Source organism: Camelina sativa, chromosome 18 (genome assembly GCF_030686135.1).
Source record: "Camelina sativa cultivar CO46 ecotype springtype chromosome 18, ASM3068613v1".
Classification (NCBI taxonomy): Eukaryota; Viridiplantae; Streptophyta; class Magnoliopsida; order Brassicales; family Brassicaceae; genus Camelina; species Camelina sativa.
In genome coordinates, this window is record NC_141897.1 from 21450036 (window position 1) to 21468971 (window position 18936).

The 18936-nt window shown below is 37.3% G+C and overlaps 6 protein-coding genes across 10 annotated transcripts; 2 read left to right on the forward strand and 4 right to left on the reverse strand.

Moving 5' to 3' along the window:
- Positions 1–1231: 1231 nt before the first annotated feature.
- Positions 1232–3632, forward strand: LOC104762470 (uncharacterized). Its single transcript, XM_010485752.3, has 10 exons — positions 1232–1409; positions 1509–1534; positions 1695–1773; positions 1864–2073; positions 2171–2293; positions 2416–2473; positions 2605–2678; positions 2842–2930; positions 3024–3098; positions 3330–3632. Exons 1-9 carry the CDS (start codon positions 1329–1331, stop codon positions 3091–3093), a joined length of 810 nt encoding a protein of 269 aa, XP_010484054.2. The 5' UTR covers positions 1232–1328; the 3' UTR covers positions 3094–3098; positions 3330–3632.
- Positions 3540–5376, reverse strand: LOC104762467 (uncharacterized). Its single transcript, XM_010485751.3, has 2 exons — positions 4410–5376; positions 3540–4318 (listed from the first exon to the last, which is right to left on the reverse strand). Exons 1-2 carry the CDS (start codon positions 5216–5218, stop codon positions 3688–3690), a joined length of 1440 nt encoding a protein of 479 aa, XP_010484053.2. The 5' UTR covers positions 5219–5376; the 3' UTR covers positions 3540–3687.
- A 13-nt stretch (positions 5377–5389) lies between these two features.
- Positions 5390–6289, forward strand: LOC104762471 (uncharacterized). The gene is made up of 2 exons (XM_010485753.3): positions 5390–5887; positions 5959–6289. Exons 1-2 carry the CDS (start codon positions 5457–5459, stop codon positions 6095–6097), a joined length of 570 nt encoding a protein of 189 aa, XP_010484055.1. The 5' UTR covers positions 5390–5456; the 3' UTR covers positions 6098–6289.
- On the reverse strand, positions 6280–8201 carry LOC104726939 (nucleoside diphosphate kinase II, chloroplastic). Of its 2 annotated transcripts, none has more exons than XM_010485756.3 (7): positions 7881–8201; positions 7624–7677; positions 7437–7523; positions 7215–7295; positions 7009–7121; positions 6867–6916; positions 6280–6542 (listed from the first exon to the last, which is right to left on the reverse strand). In XM_010485756.3, the coding sequence occupies exons 1-7, from the start codon at positions 8139–8141 to the stop codon at positions 6475–6477; spliced, it is 714 nt and encodes a 237-aa protein (XP_010484058.2). In that variant the 5' UTR covers positions 8142–8201; the 3' UTR covers positions 6280–6474. The 2 variants fall into 2 exon arrangements, with proteins under 2 accessions (XP_010484058.2, XP_010484056.2); XM_010485754.2 differs by having other exon boundaries at positions 7624–7680; positions 7881–8197.
- A 501-nt stretch (positions 8202–8702) lies between these two features.
- On the reverse strand, positions 8703–14316 carry LOC104762473 (transcription factor GTE10). Of its 4 annotated transcripts, none has more exons than XM_010485758.3 (11): positions 13844–14142; positions 12348–13559; positions 12209–12257; positions 11978–12136; positions 11510–11580; positions 11265–11337; positions 11100–11180; positions 10896–11011; positions 10738–10804; positions 10521–10651; positions 8703–10393 (listed from the first exon to the last, which is right to left on the reverse strand). In XM_010485758.3, exons 2-11 carry the CDS (start codon positions 13554–13556, stop codon positions 9098–9100), a joined length of 3252 nt encoding a protein of 1083 aa, XP_010484060.1. In that variant the 5' UTR covers positions 13557–13559; positions 13844–14142; the 3' UTR covers positions 8703–9097. The 4 variants fall into 4 exon arrangements, with proteins under 4 accessions (XP_010484060.1, XP_087356242.1, XP_010484059.1 ...); XM_087500116.1 differs by having other exon boundaries at positions 12348–13738; positions 13844–14140; XM_010485757.3 differs by having other exon boundaries at positions 12348–14316.
- Positions 14317–14656: 340 nt separating this feature from the next.
- On the reverse strand, positions 14657–16065 carry LOC104762474 (uncharacterized). The gene has a single exon (XM_010485761.3). The coding sequence runs from the start codon at positions 15908–15910 to the stop codon at positions 14999–15001; it is 912 nt and encodes a 303-aa protein (XP_010484063.1). The 5' UTR covers positions 15911–16065; the 3' UTR covers positions 14657–14998.
- Between the last annotated feature and the right edge of the window lie 2871 nt (positions 16066–18936).

Consider the following 18936-nt stretch of genomic DNA (forward strand, 5'->3'; position numbering starts at 1 on the left):
CAATAATAATCTTTCTCCATTCCACATCATTCATTCTGCTTTCTGTTAAAGGCTCAGTCCAATTACAATAGTGTCCAAGAAAAAACTGTAAAAGAACTCAAATTAACCTGTGTATGATAACTGAGGAAGTTGACGAGCAATGCACACTCAACACCAGAGGAAAGAAAAAAAACATTGAAATCCTAATTGGAGGTCATCCAAAGAAAAGAACAATAGTCTCAAACCATTCTTGAAACAAGTGAAGGCTGCAAGTCTCTCATATTTGATGCTATGTTTCAGATTTGGCTGCCAAATTGAACTTTAATATTCCACTCTTTTTTTTTGTGTAGAAATTTCCGGTCTTTTCTTAATTCTAAAACGCAAAGGAATATTTAGATTAGAGGAAGCTCCCAAAAAATCCAACGAGTCAACGACGATCCAACTTAGTCCCATAGTCCACTAACGAAGTGTGTGTTCAAACTCATTAGACGAGATCTGATCCTTGTCGCCATCAGAACATTGGAGGAGAAAATTCTTGAGATTTGAATGCTAGATTCTGCAGCATAGTGCTGCTTTTTCTAGAAAAACAAAACTATAAAAACATGTTTTACCATAATTTTCCTATAAATTATGATTTTAAAAAATACAAAACAAAAAAAGTTATTAAAAAAAATTATAAAAATAAACTCGCGGCGTAGCGCGGGTACTAACCTAGTACATAATAACGTGCGTTGAAACAATACCAATATAAACGTGGTATTATTTGAGAAAGTCTTTTTAAGCTGATTTGCTAATGGTTTAGCTAAGAAGGTCAATATCTTTTCCCATTTTTTTAGAAGGCAAAATTGTTTTTGATATATTGTCAAGAAATGTTTGGTGAATATTAGTAAAATGTAAACGTGGTATTATTGAGAAAGATGAGAGGGGAAAAAAAAGAGTACTTTATCAATAATTAATTAATTCTGTAGAAGTTAACAAAAGATTGATGATTTTTTTCAATAAATGCAGACTTTGTGATTTAAATCAACGAAAATGCTAATTTCAAGATTTTAACGACATTTTTCCCGAAAAAAAGAAGTATTTTATCAGTAATTAATTCTGTAGTTTTACATTAGGAGGACTCTTGGATTAAAAAAAAAAAAAAGACGAAAGAAGAGGCGTAGTGAGAGCCCAAGAGCGTGTTGTTGGGCTTGGGCCTGGTAGAGTGTCTCGAAATCTCTGTGTTTGGATGCATTGATCTCTCTCCATTACCAAAGGAACAACACAAAATCGAAATATTTGCAGAGAGAGAGAGAGAGATTTTATTAATTTCCCGGCACATCAAAATAACTTTATCGCTACTAAGTTCGATGGGAAGACTTTGGGAATCATTCCCCGTGACTCTTCTACTCTCTACTCTTCTTCTTCTTCTTCACCAATCACTCGCTCAGGTATTTGAAGATCTCACCTGATTCTATCATTATCTTTTATTCATTGATTCAGCGATTTTTCCAGTCTTTTTAACGCTTCTTCTGATCTCTTATTTGTAGGGATTCGAAGAATCTGAATCTAATAGGTCAGTCTCTCTCACAAATCCCACTCGATTCAACTCTTGTCTCTGTTACTTTATAAAAAAAAAACAGAAACTTTCAACTACTCTTGCTGTTGATTAGGTTTGTGTAAGATTTATTTTGCAGCTGCTAATAATATTGTTATGTCTTGTAATGGAATGATAGATTGGTTAACGAAGAAGTTGCTCCAGAAATACATTGTTCCCGAGAAAGAAGTCGAGCTGCTTGGCAGATTATTCAAGATGTAATTTAGACTTTTCACAAAATATTTTTGAGTTTTGGTTGAATCTTTTCTCCTTAGTTTCTATAGTTTGGTTGTTCTTTTTGATTGCAGTATTTGACTCCGTTTGTGGAACGGGAAAGATATCAAATTCCAAAGACATGTAGGCTACATCCTGATAATGATTTATACAGAGATCAGGAACTGCACAAGATTCATGTCGATATCTTCGAATGGAAATGTGGTTACTGCAAGAAAAGTTTCAATGAAGAGAAGTTCATTGACAAGCATTTTGCCACTAGACATTATAATCTTTTGAATACGGTTTGTCGATTTTGTTTACCTTTGGTCTGGCTTATGTGTTTTCAAAGGCACTCGCTTTTGAGACTGATTTACTAGATTACTTATTTGAATGTTTCAGACTGATACAAAGTGTTTGGCCGACCTGTGTGGTGCATTGCATTGTGACTTTGTATTGAGCTCTAAGAAACCCAAGACCAAGTGCAACCCTGCAGCTGTTGCCAAAAACCGTCATCTCTGCGAGGTTGCGTTCTTGGGCTCTCCTTCAATATTCTTTGCTTTTTCTGCTCTGGATCCATCCATGACATCTTGATACTCTACTTTGATACTAAATATACTTGTCTCTTCCCTCTTTTGTTTATCTAGAGCGTTGCCAATAATTGTTTCCCAGTCAGTCAAGGTTCCTCAGCTAGCCGTCTTCATGGTACGTTTCCTTCCTTACTGTGAGGCCTTCCAAGTGAATCTTTACTTATTGAATACTATATGTTACTCAAATAAGTTCTTTGAAGTGTGCCCCAAATCACCCTCTTTGGTTTTGATTTTCCATGATTGAAGAACACTTTTTGCGCCAATTCTGTGATGCTCATACATGCACTGGAAAAGATAAACCGTTTCCTAGAGGAGGCAAGGTAAGATCTGTTAAACCGATGAAGTCACTTATGTGTGCTTAACGAGCTTTTTAGTGATTTCTTAAAGCAAATCTGTTTTAATTTTTGCTTCTTTTGCCATACTTGACCAGTAAAATAATTATATTAGTTTACCATTAACATCTGAGTATGCTAATGCGTGCAGAAGAGATCAGGTGTCTTCTACCTCGCCATTTCAATTCTGACTTTGATGCTTCTCCCACTCTTTTATCTTCTAGTCTTCTTACATCAAAGGTACCCGTATCATGTTACTTGTTTTTATTTTCCATCATTGCTCTGTTCTTCAGAAGTCTTTGCTCACTTTGTTGTTTCTATTGTCTTTAACAGAGAAAAGAGAAGCGGAACACAAGAGTTGCGTCGGATTATAAGAAGTGGAAAGAAACCAAAACCATCATAAGATTGGTAATCCACTCAAACATTGGCTTATTACATATGTCATTCTCTAGACATCCTGAGAACCTTGCTGAGCTAAAGTCTACTATTTCTCTTTCTGTAACATTGGCTTAGCATATCGAATCATTTTAAGTTCCCAAAGTCTACTCTTTCTCTTTCTTTAACATTGGCTTAGCAGATCGAATTATGTATTTTCAGTTCCTAAAGTCTACTCTTTCTCTTTCTTTACCATTTTGTCAGGTGAGCTTCAGACTGCTCATGGGAGAGCAAAAAAGGTGTTCAAATTCGATATTGGTTTTGGTGAATGGTGACTCACAAATCTTCCACATTACTTCTCCATTTCAAGCCAAATACTTGCGGGTTCCCAAAAGAGAGTGTTTATTTGTGGTTATGAAGTTAGTTGCTATGGATATCAGATGGATTACATAGACAAATGATTTCTCTGTAAGCTTGTAGAAACAGATGTAGGATTAGTGATTAAATCCTCTGTAATTTTACCGAATCTTCATACATATCAATGAAAACATCCAATTTGAAACCCAATCTATAATAATAAGGATGTATAAAAACAACCTTTCTTTGTTAGTAGCTTCAAAGTTTAAGGAGCTACCACGCCAAATGCTAGAGATATCAACTCATTAGAGAGAAGGAAACCATCTGGATCTTTAAGCCTAAGGTACCTCACATGATCCTCAATCTTCACCTCATCATTTGAACCTAAGGTTTTGACTTCATCACTCGTGACTTCTCTTCTCATATCATCCAAACAAACAATGTGCCCACTCTCCACATAAGGCTCATACACTTTACAGATCGAGTTCACCACCTCACTGCCAAAAGCTTCTCCAAACTCCTTAAGATCAAGCCCCTTAGATGTTCTGAAAGATAGCATTACGATGTCTGTCGCAACATCCTTGAGATCAACATCACCGTTTCCACACCAGTTTGCTGCACCATTCTCCAAGTCAGCCACGTAGTTTGTGTATTCCTTAAGCCTCTTTGGCCTCGAAAACCTCAACCCTCCAACATAACTCGCTGAACCTAAACCGAAAGCATAGAACGGTTTGTTCTTCCAGTATATTAAGTTGTGTTTGCACTTGAAATCACCTTTTGAGTAACTGCTGACTTCATAATGCTCATAACCTGCACCACGAAGCATTGATGATGCCGTCTTATAAAACTCTGCAGATTGTGTTTCTGAAGGAAGAGGGGATTGTCCTGGAGTGTACCTAGACAAGTTCATGAAACCCAATTGGTCTCTGTTAAGATTACAATCAAAATCTAAAGCATCAGTAAGCATAATTTGGATTAAACACTTACAAATTTCCAAACTTTGTGCCTTGTTCCACTTGGAGATCATATACAGAAACATGATTGGGCTGTGAATCAATAGCTAATCTCAAACTCTCTTCCCACATCCCCAACGTCTGGTGAGGCAGAGAAGATATAAGATCCATACTCCAATTCTCAACTCCACACTCTTTAACAAACTCTATTGCCTCGTACACTTGAGAGACACCATGAGCTCTCCCACAAGCTTTCAAAAGCTCATCTTGAAATGCTTGAACTCCTAAAGACACTCTGTTAACTCCTAACTCCATCAACTCCTTCAGTTTCCCACCATCAAACGTGCCTGGATCCATCTCCATTGATATCTCAGCATCTGGACTCAACCCGAAATTCAAACTCAATGTATCCAGAACCAAAGAAACAAGCTTGGGAGGAACAAGAGAAGGCGTCCCACCTCCGAAAAACACAGTCTCTAGATTCGGGTTAGCATCAAAATCCGTTCTTGTCGCTTCAATCTCTCTAACGAGGAGATTCACATAGTTTGTGATACGTGGGTCATCTTCTTTTCCTTGCTCGTAGACATTAGAAGAAGAGCCTAGAGCTAAGATTGGGAAGTCGCAATAATGGCAGCGTTTACGACAAAACGGAAGATGAACGTAGGCAGAGGTTGGTGGACCTTGGTGTAAAGTGGTAAGGTTGGTTGACGCATTTCGTCGAACACTTGGTGTAGTAGTATCATCTTGAACAACAACCTTATTAAAAGCTTGAAAAATAAACCTCGATGTCTTGGGTTTACCTCTAAACGATGAAAAAATCGGAGAAATCGTCGTTTTCAACATAATTTACCAAAACAAACCAGAGAACAAAAACAAAGAGATACAGAGATGAGAGAAGCTTCAAAGATCAAAGTTCACTGGTCTCGTTTATATGTACTTAGAACGTCGTCGTTTTAGTCTGAAACCAAATTAGTAGACTCACTTAAGACTTAAACCACTCTGCTTTAGTAAACTAATTACTACAATTTAACATAAGAATGAAAGGAGTAATTCACTTTATTCAGACAAGGGGAAAAAAAAAATGGCGCTAGAATCGATAGCTTCTATCTCCGACCTCCTCTCGTCTCTTCTCTCGTCGAAACCACCACCGTCTCCGTTGAGTCTAAAACCTATTATCGCGCTTCTTCCGTCTTCCGTGTCCGCGAGATCATCATCATTGCAGTGCTCGTCGATGACGACGAGGGTTTTAACGGCCGGTAACGATGACGTCAGCAACCGCGTGGCGTACCCTTCGCTGGCGAACGCGAATCTCGTTTTCTTCAAGTCCGGCTACTACAATGTCGAGGTGGTGCCTAAAGAAGGCGAATCGGAGGAGCAGCTGGTGAACGATTTCAAGAGGTCGTGTTTCAGAGCCGGTGTGTTGCAGGAATCTCGAAGACGACGGTTCTTCGAGAGCTCTCAGGAGAAGAAGAAGCGTAAGACTAAAGAAGCTGCTAAGAAGTATCGGAAAAGGTCAGTTTTTTTTTTCTTTCTCCGAACACAATTGAAGAAGAAGTTTGAGTCAATAGATTTTGATTTGACAGGAGACCAATTCCTAAACCAAAGCCACAATCAACTTCAGAAACTCACAAGAGCAGGAATGTATCCAGAGAAGATGATGAAGACGATCACTGGGAACTTCCTCCTGAGGATATTGAGATTCCATATACCAACCGGTCTTAGAAGTAGTACAGTGATGTGAACAACCTTATGCACTATTGTAAAGCAACTCTCTTGTCTTGTAGGTCTGCACATCCCTTCTTTTGATGTTCTTAGTAAATTGCTCAGTGTAGGAGTGAAGATGAATGATTTTGGAGATGTTTCTGTAACGTTGAACTAAATGCAGATGAATCTATAACTCGAGATAACAGAGAATCAAATGCTTATAAATCTATAACTCAACTGGATTACATAAGTGATCACTTAAGATAAGCCATAAACTGGCAGTTATTACATTGCCGCCAAAATCAAGAACAAAAAGACCAAAGCTCATTCTCAGTGACAAGAAAGGAGTAAAAGAAATTTTAGACCATTATAATTGAATCTGTTTTCCCAATGATTCACTCCCTTAGCCATGAAGCTAGAGCTGAATCCCACTCGCATAGCTCGCCTTCTTTGAACCACAGAGCTACACCAAAGCCACAAGAGCCAAAAAATGTCAGGAGATGAAAACCACGAGTTTAGCAAAGAAAGGAATGAGAATACTTAGCCAAACTAAGACAATCGTTCTACCATCGTTCTTCATAGTTATATACACATTTAGCGAATCTAAACACAATGTGTAGTGAAGTATTATCTAATTGTGCTATGTGTTCAGTTTATTTGAAGAACGAATATGGACCACGTTGGTTTGCATACTAAACCAAATTCTATTAAAGCCAATAAATTAGCGTACTCAATGTCTCAATGATGAAAGATGGGTGATCGATGTTTAAGAAACAAGAAATCTCACCAATCTCACGCTTGCCGTTATCAGGACTGTCACTACCATGCACTATGTTCCTGCAAATTGCATAATGTAATATATACACCATGAGAATCATCTTAAGTGCTTACTACTTTCAACAATTTTTAAAGATAAATAAGAGTCCAACCTTCCAGTTTGTACAGCAAGATCTCCCCTTATAGTACCAGGTTCAGCTTGGAGAGGATCTGTTTTCCCTATCAGCTTCCTGGCTGAAGCAACAACACCAACACCTTCCCAAGCCTTTACAAGGTTTAAAACATCTCAAGCAATTAAATAATCTAATTGAAAATCCGAGAAAAAAAAATCAAATAGGAGTATATTGATAAGCCGTACCATACACACAACTGGGCCTGAAGTTATGTACTCAATAAGGCTAGGAAAGAACGATTTAGCACTAAGATCCTTGTAATGTTCCTGCCAACATAAGATTATTCTGTCAATCAAATTAAATTGTAAGTCTTGATCTAGTCAAATCACCTAGAGAAGCATCTAGTAACCTCGTTGAACTACTGATGTCATGATCAATTACATAAGTGAGTAATGAGAGTATCAAACCTCAGCCAATTCTTTTGGGCACTGAAACATCTTAAGTCCAATTAGTTTAAATCCCTTCTTCTCAAAACGAGAGATGATTTCTCCAACCTAAGAACATCAATACAGAACTGTAAGCCTAAAATACCTATCACATTCAAACTCTCCATACAGAATTTGCCTAAAAAAAACGCGAAGCAAAATAGCTTACAAGGCCTCGTTGTATACCATCAGGTTTAACCATGATATAAGTCTCCTCAACTTCCTGCTGAAACAATACAGAACAACGACGTAATAAGCATCACAATCCCAGTAAATTGCAATGAGATTCATCAAATTTGAATCCTAAGTTCCTGATTTCGTAGTTCAAAAATCATTACACGGGTGAATTTGAATACAAATACACACCTAAACACAAAAACTAAAAATACTTAGAAGTAGTTTGAATTAGTCAATGTAAAGCGCTACCATAGAAGCGACAAGGTGAGGGAGGAAGATTCCGGAGTCGGCGGAGCTGGAAGCGCGAAGACGGCGGCGAGACGATGAATCGCGCGAGAAGAGACGGAACTGAGGACGAAATGCGGCTAGCTCAGTGCGTAGGTTAACAACCTTGGCCGGAGAGCAGTGTGGATTGAGACTTGCCGTGTTTCTCGCCGGCGGCGAAGAAGACAACGACGACGAAGCGACACAGAGAGTCCATTTACTTACCACAGCAGCGACTCCCACCATTTTCTCGCTCGCTTTGTTTCAGCTTCTCTCGCTGCCCTTTGCTTCATCTAATAAGAAGATCGACTAAAATGACATACTTACCCTTTATCCAGAATCGTAGAGGATTTTGGGTTCAGTTGATCAATCAAAAAGTATAGGGGCCAGAAAATAAATGTGACTAAACAAAGAGAAGAGAGAGTCTCGTTTTAATAATGGAAACGGTATTTTCATGTACAATTGCTTCTAAAGAGTTAATAACTTTACACATCTCTAAATCACAATTTGCTGCTTTAATATCAAACTCAGCTTTTCGCCATCATCTTTCTTACAGCAAAATTGGTTTTTTTTTTTCTTTCTATGTTGTTCTTCATCAATTAAGGCCTTGAATGTTTACTAGATTTTAAGTAGTTTTTGGATTCTGATTCTTTGAAAATCTATTTTTTTACCACTCAAGATTTTCAAAAAATAGATTCCCTTGAATTTAGAGAAACTTGTTTTTGGGTGGTTTCTTGCAATTTCAAAGAAAAACTAACAACCATAATTTGTGGTTTTTGTAAAAAATAATTATTTTCAACGAGAACATTTTTAATTTTTGAATTTTTGATTTTTTATTTATTAATTTCAAATTCAATAGCAAAAACTAAAAATTAAGAAATCAGAAACCAAAATTCAAAATCTAAAATCTAAAAACCAAAAACCATCTAAAAACTAATTACCATTCATGGCCTAAGAATCATTGTCAACAGAGTCACGTTGAAAAATAGGCAAAACAGACTCATCTTCTGTCTTGTATAGTGATGTCAATACGAAGAGTCTTCTAAGATGTCTGTGGCTTTCCCTTTCTTTTGCTTGCTTTTAGCCCATTTCACCACGCCACATCACATATGATATATAAAGGATTCAACGCGCAACATCCCCTTCCCCACTTTTTTTATTTTCTTCTTGTTGCTTTTAACAAGACCCGATCAAAAGAATTATCAGTCAATTTCTACGTCCACATCTTCTGTTTCTTCCTCTTCCTTGTCCACAAGGTCAGTTTCTTTCTCTGCTGCCTTGTCGACAACATCAGTTTCCTGCTCTCCGACAAGGTCAGTTTCATCATCCTCCCCATTGTCGACAACTTCAGTTTCTTTCCGTCCCTTCTCCACAACTTCATTTCCTTGCACTCCCGTGTCAACATCTTCATTTTCTTCAATCCCCTTTTCTATAACTTCGCTTTTCTGCTCTCCCATGTCGACAACTTCAGTTTCTTGATCTTCCTTTCCAGTAACTCTGCTTTCTTGCTCTGGCGCATTCGCCACTTGTTCTCTTTCATTTTGGTTGATGGGGTTTTCATATTCTTCATTCTCATTATCTGTCTTCTGGCTTCCCAGTTCTTCATTTCCACTAACGAGTTGGTCCTCAACCTCTCCTCTGTGGGAACTAAGTATTTGTCCTTCTTTTCTGTCAAGCCGAAGTTCTTTTTCTACTCCCTTGTCAACAACTTCATTTTCTTGTTCTCCCATCTCGACAACTTTAGTTTCTCGATCTCCCTTGTCATCAACTCTACTTTCTTGCTCTAGCACATTCTCCACTAATTCTTCTTTCTCGCTATGATTGATGAATTTTTCCTCTTTTTGGTTACCATAATCTTGTACCTTTTCGCTTACCGATTCTTCATTTCCGCTAACGAGTTGGTCCACTCCCTCTTTTCTGTCAGGACTTAGTGTGCGTCCTTGACTTCTTTCAAAAGAATGTTCTTCTTCCACTCCCATGTCAACAACTTCGTTTTTCTGCTCTCTCATGTCGACATCGTCAGTTTCTTGCTCTTCCTTGTCAACGACTCTACTTTCTTGTTCTGGCACATTCCCCACTTGATCTTCTCTTTCATTTGGGTTGATGGGTTTTTCATCTTCTTGGCCCTTATTATCATGTACCTTTTCGCTTACCGGTTCTTCATTTCCGCTAACAAGTTGGTCCTCTCTCTCTACTCTGTGAGGACTAAGTTCCTGTTTTTCACTTCTGTCAGTGAGATGGTCTTCTACTTCTCTTTGGCTAAAGTGTGGCGGGTCTTCTTCTTCATCCTCATCCTCATCCATTTTCATATACAAACCTAGATGTGCCAATGGATTACTGCCTTCAATCTTGAAACTACCCAACATATCCTCACTACACTTGGGACTCATCTCGTCCATGGAAGTCGGTAATTGATCACCCTCGGAACCTGTAGCTCTAAACATCTGGAGGTCTTCCATAAACCGTATACCTTCGTTTATCTCCACTGTCTTTTCCATCTGCAACCAACCAGTAAAATCATTTATCAATATCATCATTCTATACCTTTTGTAATAATGATAGAAGAGAAACTTGAAAAGATAGGACGCTGAATAATAGAAGAGAAACTTGAAAAGTCTTTTATACCTTTTGTAAAGCTTGACGTGCAGCTTCTCTTTCTTGCTCTCTTTCCCTCCTCACTTTTTCTGCAGCTTCTGCTTTGGCTTTTCTCCTAACCTCCTCAGCTGCTTTGGCCTCGGCTTGTAACCGTACTTTTTCTAATCAAGACAAAATCGCAAGAATTAACAAGCAATTTGGTTAGAAATTATGAGGTACATGACCACACTTGATGCAAAAATTCAACCTTCTCTTAGCCTTTTTTCAAACTTTTCTCTTTCTATCCTCAATTTTTCAGGATCACCTTTTTCACCCTGAAATTTGATGCATCAAAATTTTTTATTAAGCCCTTCCACATTACGAAGAGCTATTTCGTCATAGTAGATCAGGCACTTAAAATTTAACCTTGGTAAGAGCCTTCTCTCGAGCTTTCATAATGGTATCAGCAAAACGATTCTTCAACAAAGCTTGGCGGTAGCGCTTATCTGGAGAAATTTGCCTCTCAGGTGGAGCTGTTTCCTCTATAATACCAAAGCACGACAGGAAAAATCATGATCTGTAAATAAACAGCCTTTACCATCTCCAACTTCCTTAACTTTCATTTCTTACCATCTGGAACAACTAGCGCATCCATGGCGGTCGACTTTTCCCCACCAGCATGCCCAAGTTGACCCAATTCATTCAAAGAATCTACAGAGAATAAAGAATGAAATTCGGGAAGACTTATCTATCCGAGCATTCTAACTTGCATACATCAATTGGATAGAAACTAACCATTTACAACTATCTTCTCACTGTTGCAATTGTCCTCCTTTCTGTTTATACCAACTCCTGGTTCCTTTTTATCCTAAATTAAAGAGGAGACTATACTTATTCTTCTGTAGTAAATTTCACTTATATGATTGCAAATAGTTCATGGAAATCTTGCTGAGGGTAAATTAAAAATCTTGCAGAGAAAAATTAGAGCAATAACCAACACAGTGACTCTATAACATAATTTATTCCACCATTAAATATACCTCTCTACTTGTAGGTTTTGAAGCTTTATTAGAATCTGTTTCACTCCCAGAGGAACTACTAGATCCAGAATCTGAAAGATAATCACAGAAAACATCAGTATAAAAAGTTCTTCCTAAGGGGGAAAAATAAGCAAAGGAATCGATTCTACAGTTTTGCAAAACCACAGTAAGAACTTAATTTCTTCGTCATAAACGATAAACCACAGAAACTAACTAAACTATCCTCTATAGCAAGAGGATGACCACAATTAGTAGAGCAGAGAAAAAGTATCAAACAGATAATACGGGATGGGACACAGGCTCAAATTACAAAACAAGACTCAGGAGTCCACTACTAATCATTCGAACAGAAAAGTTACTTTATTTCCAATCTTAGCTATTCTTACATACTGTACAAATCAGTGCACTATTTAAGGAGAAAAAATGATTATGCTAAGGAATTAGAAGAAGGCTCGCATAAACACGAACCACTTGATGAAGAGCCTGATTCACTACTAGAGCTACTCGAACTGCTGCTTTCATTATTTCTACATGCAGCATCTTTTTCTATCTTAGGAGGAGGATGGCTTGAAACAGAGGGGTCATTCCCACCAACTATGTCAACATCCTCGTCAATTTGCAGATCACCTGTGATAAAGGAATGCATCAGATTACTGAAGGAAACCATTTTTGAAATCGAATTAAAAGGCAAAAATTTACCTTTACTAGGCTGCAGAGGGGAATTACTGAATCCAGAGTCATGAACGATCTGTAACAGAGAAATTAAACCAAAAGTCAAATGTCAAGATTTACTAGAGCTCACAAACAATTAGTAAAAATAATCAGAGAGATTATTTACCTCTATCTCACAAGGTTCACTCTTTTCCAACGATTTCTTTTTCTCGCTTAAATAGTCATCCAGGAGTTTTCGAACCTTGAACAAGGTTTCATCAGAAAGCGATTCTATATCAATCTCAATCTCAACTTCTCCAGATTGACCATCATTGCCACTTTGCTCTCTCAGGAGATCAACAATGTTTTGAGGGAAATCTTCTTCTAATGCCACCAAATCTTGGCTTATTTTTTTCTTCTCATCATCTGTCATGACCAACTTAGCAGGTGCCACCCTCTGCTTGTTCTCGTTCATTGTAGCTGCTTTCTTTCTCAATGGTACAACTTCAAAAGGGATTTCAGAGTCTAGAGAAGCAGAACTGGTTACTGGAACGACTGGTGGTTTTGTCACAGGTATTTTTTTCTCTATACTTTTCCATCCCGATTCAAAATATTTACTGATACCTTGAGCCATAGCATGATACTGATTCCCTGGTGGATTGTAAGCTATAGAATTTGAAAATGTAAGACGCACATCTGCTGCGAAGTCCAGAGGACTAGAATATTCACCTTTACGCAGCCTGCTCCGGATCGTTCCAAGATCCATTGGATGCTTAATCACAGTAAAATAGTCTGGAATATTCAACATAACTGGATCAACTGGAGTACGAAACGCCCACCCCAACTTATGTGACCACAAACGATTGAGTAACGTTTCACACTCCTTCATCACTGAAGCAAGGGTAGAATTTGTTGGGACATCCAATCGAGATGGTCCTTTCTTAGTCCGCTGCTTGTCAATGCGCACAGCAGGACGCTTTTTCCCCTGTGACCCAGGAAATGTAGCAAAGTTTTCAGGTGGCATCCTCCTAGGGCCATCACTGCAGCTTTGAATATCGTTGTATGGTGACAAAAGCACAGTGTCTGAACTGAAACATGCAATCTTCTTACTAAGGTCCCTGACCTGTTGAAGCTCCATCTTCAACTTGTGAACTAAATTCTTTCTCTCAGACCTCGACAAGTTGGCCAAAGAGAAAACCTCTTTAGGAACACCATAGCTATCTCCATTCAAACCAAAACGTCTCCTTTTCAATGGAGGAGTCTCCTCTAAATGTTTCATCTGAGAATCGATTCTGCCTGAGTAAGCAAAGTCATCAGGCTCAACCGCCGTTTGCAAGTAATCAGGAACAAATCCCGATGATTTAACTCTAGGGTGTTTCCGTGCTTTACCCATCATTCACTATAAGCCATTCAAATTTCAGGATTTTAAAGACTCGAATTAGAGAATACAGAACTAACTTCAAAAAAAAAAAAATCAAGCAAAGTATGCTTTTCTTGCTTCTGCTTCAACAATGAATCTATTGGTAACCCCTTTGGCGAGGTTCAATGAAATTTGCAGTAACCAATCAACCCTCCTTGCTATCGAGCCAATACCACAATTCGCCGAATAAAAGAATCACAAAGATGCGATTACCAAATCAACCCGATGATGGTATTCGTATGAATTGCACAACGTATACTTACCAAAATCAAATTCGCAAATTGGTCTAAGTTTCCTTCCTTCTCTCCCTCAGATCAAAAATCAAATTCAAAATCACCGAGTGAGAGATATCTTCCTCAACGGCAATTGGGGGGAAGAAAGCTAAATCGAAACCCTAGAAAAACCCTCGACTGAGTAGAGAGGAAGAAAAAAAAAAACTACCAAAATCGATTTGGAAAACCCTAGATCGAGAGCTTCGCGATATATCGCTTCCAATGCCAAAAAAAAAAAGAACAAATTCGAAATAACGAAAGAGGTGAGAGGAGAGAGAGAGACTTACGGAGAATAACGAACCAATTTGCTTCTCTACTTATAGATCTCAAGAGATGATCAGCCCGCCGCCTTTAACCTAATCTAAGCCATTCATTACACAGCCAACCAAAATCTAAACGGCTGAAAATAACCGTTCGTTTTCTACCGTCGGTATTAAGATCTAACGGCTGTGAGGTGTACGAGCGCAATCTAGTGAATCCTGGATCTCTAATTTATTTGAGAAAGATATCTTAAATTTTCCATATTGCAAAGTGGTAATTAAAAAGACACGTGTTACTTAGCGCGTGAAATAGACGCGGCTACCGACCGACATTGTCTCTACCATTTTGACTATTTTATCCACTTAACGCGCCTTATAAAAAGGCGTTTGAATAACACGTGCCAGTGAATCTTTTTTGAGTTTGAGGCCCTTACAATATTTCTCAAGGCCCATTAATGAATACAATAAGCCTGCCCATTAGTGAAATACTATAATTGTCATATAATGTCGTGTTTAACATAATAATGTATGAAAACGAATAATGTGGAAAATGAAAACAAAACCTATAAAAAGGCTTACATATATACTTCATTACAACTTTCTTTAAGTTTTAACTTTAAAACTTAAACTTCAGATTATCATTTCATAACTCAAGAGAGAAAACAAAAGAGCATTTTATAAACAATAATCCTAACCAAAGGAAACAAAATTTAAAAAAAAAAAAAAACAGAAACATATGTTCAAGGTGAAAATTAAATAAAACCAAAGCTCACTAGCACTTGCTATTTTTAGTTCTACGAAGGCCATGTATATAATACGATCGGGACCGTTCATCAATTTTCACAATTAATGTGAATATCCAACGGCGGGTATCGAAAGAACGTCGTCACAGGCACAGAGCTGCCGTAACGTCAAGCCTCCACGCAAAACCTCCGCCGTCCATTCTCCAAACGTCACAAGGCACCGTGACAGATCCTCTTTCTCGATCTTGACACGTGTACTGTAATCTCACTCTGCATGTGAACGCCGGGTACGTTAGCATCGGTCTCTCCTTCATCACCAACCGTACGATCACGTGAAAATCGTGATTAATCTCCGGTACACCAGTTTCCTCCATCGGAATATTAATATCTTCTCTAGCCATCTTCCTGTACGCCTCATTGGTCCACGTGACTCTCCCTAAACCGTCCGATGTAAAACCAGGACACGTGTCTTTCACAAGATTCATCTTCCTCTCATCATCTGTCTTCCCTAATCCATAACCGTCGATCCAAGCGTCAGTCACACGCTCAACCGTCACACACGACGAAACAACCACCGTCCTTCGCGATATCTCCGCCGTCTTGTACGGAGCTAACACCTCACTACAGCCGTTGAAACTCAGCCACAATGGACCGTTTCGCTTCTGCTTATTCTCCACCGGGAAAGCATTCAGATCCGGAAAAACACGTATCTCAGGCGTCTCTGGTAAAAGAGACAACGTAACCGCCGTAGTAGTAGCAGCGTCTGCGCCGAGATCTCTCTTTTTCTTATTGCACCTCCGGGAGTTACCGGCGGAACTCTCTTTCCGATACTTCCTCTTCCCTCTCCCAGATTTACCAGAAACATCGGAGCTTCCGCCGCTGGTAGTTGCGGTGGATCCATGCTTGGTGGTGATGGGAGAGAGACTTCCTCCGTCGCCGGCCGGTTTAGGAGCAATGGGACGAAACCGAAGCATGATTCGATCAGCTTTGGAGAGACCGTAACGACCACCGTAACCGCCATATCTGGCTATGCAACAACCTCCTCTACCGTCCATCTCCCTCTATATATCTTTCTCTTATAAGAAATGATTAATTTAGGTTTTAATGTGAGCTTTTGGAGAATACTGAAGACTGAAGAGAGGTGAGAAGGGTTTATATAGGGACTGTGAGGGTGACAAGTGTTTGGTTGATACGCGTGTCTCTGTCTAGAATACGCTTATCACCGTTGCACTTGCACATGGTCTTCTTTTTCTTCTATTTAAAGACATGAAAGTTACGTATTATTCAAAAATGGCGTGAGATCATTGATATATAATATTCTTTTTTTTTACATTGTATTTAATTATTAGGCTAGTATTTATTTAAAATGAAGAAGTTCCATATTTGATTTGTCAGACTGGCCATTCTAAGCCTACCGTTTTCTTGATCTTCGATTTTTTTAATTCGCGTGAAGATAATATAATGTTAGCACCAAATCGGATTCGAGATTTTTATGATTAATTAGGTCTATACAAGGAAGGGTATTGTCGTATTGAACTCAGAATCTGCGCTTAAAAGTATTATATTAGTAGCTGATGATTTACGTTAATTATCACTATGACCCTTGTGGCCTTGTGTTTACTATATACTTTCGTACTCGATCGAACTGATTTGTTTGGCCTAGAAAAAAACAGATATTTTGTTCATAAATTGTTTAAATTAAAAAGTATGTTATATATTAGGTTACGGATTCGCATTGTAAATATAAAATTTCTAGAGTTTAATTTTTTAAATAGTAAATGACATTGTCAAAAGGAAAAGAAACCAATGTTTGAACATATTTTCATGATGTGCATGTGGATTCTGGTTATAATGTTTTTGTACACAATAGCAACCAGAAAGAAACTCATAAGAATATATATATATATATATATATATATATATATATATATATATATATATATATAAACATTATATGAAATTATTGATATATATCCTAATATGCTCAGAATTTATTAAAGAAAAAAAAATAATAGCTAACATTTTACTGACTGTTTCCGAATTTTCGACGTTCCAACATGTAGTTTTAGGTTAAAAAGAAAAACTAAAAGTCGTATGTGGTTTCAAACTTTCAATCATGAATAAATGCCAAAAAATTAGGTTAAAATATAGTATATCGATGATAGGAAGAAAAGAAAGGTAAAGTTAGGCATGGTCCAAGAGATGAGGGTTCACTCATACATTATCATTGACCAATTCTGAATTTAATTTAGTGGAATCTTAATTAACTAAAGGTGATCGCGACTCTAGATCTCAAATCTTGATTAAGGGGACAAGATCGATGATCTCATGTCTAAAGACGAATTTTGTGCCAATGGAGTTAGGTCACCTCTTTTCAGGAAAAGAAGAACATTGAACGGCGTATAAATACATGAAATATGCAATGTTTCTTTTATTCTTATAAAAAACTAACAACTTATAATACATTAAACATTTACTACTCAGGAATGGACACATGGAACATATATATTTGTGCAAACTCCATAAATTCATTCAATTCTTTAATCACTTTATAAAAAATTAGTAATAATTGTAATATATACATTTTGTGATGATCTTTGGTGAAAGTGTGAAAAAAAATATGTTTCTTCTTTCTAATTAGGGTCTACGTTCAAGTCTAGAAAACAAAAACATTAGGAGTAATTTGGTAGTAGTGGTAATTGTAATATTGGAATATTAGCAAACAGACTAAATACATCGTGGTGGTTCTATCCCCATACCCCATTGGGAAAAATTATGGACAAAAGAGTGAAAATGTTATAAAAATAAACAAAAGATTAAAGTAGATTCGGTAGGGAGTTCCCAGGAGCGATGGCATCAAGAAATATCTGATGGGGTTTGTGTTGCGTTGTACTTTGCATGGTAACACGGAAGAGGACACGTAGAGACATGTAATTAGCTTACCAATTGACTATAATTAATCCAAACACCTCATTAGTTAATTAACCAGGCTTAATAAATAGTCTATCCTAGAATTTTCCAACGTGAAAGTGGGACGAAACTGATGACTGATGTTGAGACTTGGGAGTTAGGTTTGATTCTTTAACATCCGATCTCATCTTTCATTTTCTCATTATTATAAATACTTTTAACAATGAGCACACATTTATAAATCCAAAAATGAAATTAACTAGGGAAGCCATATATGGTCGTTTCGTGTCCGGTTGTCCCTCGATTGAGTAGTAAAAAGGAAATATTAAACATACAGTTCAATTCTTAATTACACTTGAGTATAGATGATTTGAGCTAGTGGTTCCACTTTACGTCCCTATAGATAGGTAGTAAATGCAATTATAAAAAAAAACATTTTATACTTTCTAAAAAAAGAAGGATATGATGCACACATATACAATCTTTAAGGGTTGGATGAGGTCAATTATATATGGCTTAAAAGACACTGATACATACGTAATTACGTATATACTAAATTAATTAATTAAAACATTGGTCACATAATCATTGGCTCTCACCCTCAGTTCTCATCTGCTGATTCTATTCATGTAGCTAATTGATTATATAATGATGCTAGCCAACAGTTTCACATAAACCACCTTACCAGTTACCACCATCGAAAATTAACTTTTTTCAACCAATTCCTTTGGAAGTCATGCATTTTACATAGTTTATTTATTCTTGCAATATTTTGTTTCTCAAGAAATCCTCTGATGACTAGTTTATTGATCTAATTAAGAACACTAATTTCCCAGTGAAATTTAGGTGGTATATTTTAAGAATTAAACAAAGTAACTGAAATTAATATTTATCTACAATTTTATCATATGCGATAATAGTTGACGGAACTGGCAAATTAACATGCTGTGCCGTGTTCATTAAATAATAAATTTTGATTATTATAAAAAGTATGATTCATCCAACGATTTAATATGCAGATGGGGACAAAGCAATCTTATCCGTTAAGAACTAAACTAATACTATAATTATTTGAACAAAAGCCATAATTAATCTCAAAATGATATTAAAATTCGACTATTCATTCATTCAAAATAAGAATAAATATTAATAATTAATTTAACGGTTTTTT

Bases quoted from the DNA above. Each gene is read 5' to 3' on its own strand.
- LOC104762474 (XM_010485761.3), bottom strand. From the start codon at position 15,910: ATGGACGGTAGAGGAGGTTGTTGCATAGCCAGATATGGCGGTTACGGT.
- LOC104762473 (XM_010485757.3), bottom strand. From the start codon at position 13,556: ATGATGGGTAAAGCACGGAAACACCCTAGAGTTAAATCATCGGGATTT. The intron at 11,338-11,509 runs GTATATTTAATG...TCTTTAATTTAG, and splicing joins CAAAACCTACAAGTAGAGAG to GATAAAAAGGAACCAGGAGT. The intron at 11,181-11,264 runs GTTAGTTTCTAT...TATTCTCTGTAG, and splicing joins TGAGAAGATAGTTGTAAATG to ATTCTTTGAATGAATTGGGT.
- LOC104762467 (XM_010485751.3), bottom strand. From the start codon at position 5,218: ATGTTGAAAACGACGATTTCTCCGATTTTTTCATCGTTTAGAGGTAAA. The intron at 4,319-4,409 runs GTAAGTGTTTAA...GAACTTGTCTAG, and splicing joins GGCACAAAGTTTGGAAATTT to GTACACTCCAGGACAATCCC.
- LOC104762470 (XM_010485752.3), top strand. From the start codon at position 1,329: ATGGGAAGACTTTGGGAATCATTCCCCGTGACTCTTCTACTCTCTACT. The intron at 1,410-1,508 runs GTATTTGAAGAT...TCTTATTTGTAG, and splicing joins TTCACCAATCACTCGCTCAG to GGATTCGAAGAATCTGAATC. The intron at 2,679-2,841 runs GTAAGATCTGTT...TAATGCGTGCAG, and splicing joins CGTTTCCTAGAGGAGGCAAG to AAGAGATCAGGTGTCTTCTA.
- LOC104762471 (XM_010485753.3), top strand. From the start codon at position 5,457: ATGGCGCTAGAATCGATAGCTTCTATCTCCGACCTCCTCTCGTCTCTT. The intron at 5,888-5,958 runs GTCAGTTTTTTT...TTGATTTGACAG, and splicing joins GCTAAGAAGTATCGGAAAAG to GAGACCAATTCCTAAACCAA.
- LOC104726939 (XM_010485754.2), bottom strand. From the start codon at position 8,141: ATGGTGGGAGTCGCTGCTGTGGTAAGTAAATGGACTCTCTGTGTCGCT. The intron at 7,296-7,436 runs GTTTGATACTCT...TTATGTTGGCAG, and splicing joins GCCCAAAAGAATTGGCTGAG to GAACATTACAAGGATCTTAG. The intron at 7,122-7,214 runs GTACGGCTTATC...AACCTTGTAAAG, and splicing joins CAGGCCCAGTTGTGTGTATG to GCTTGGGAAGGTGTTGGTGT.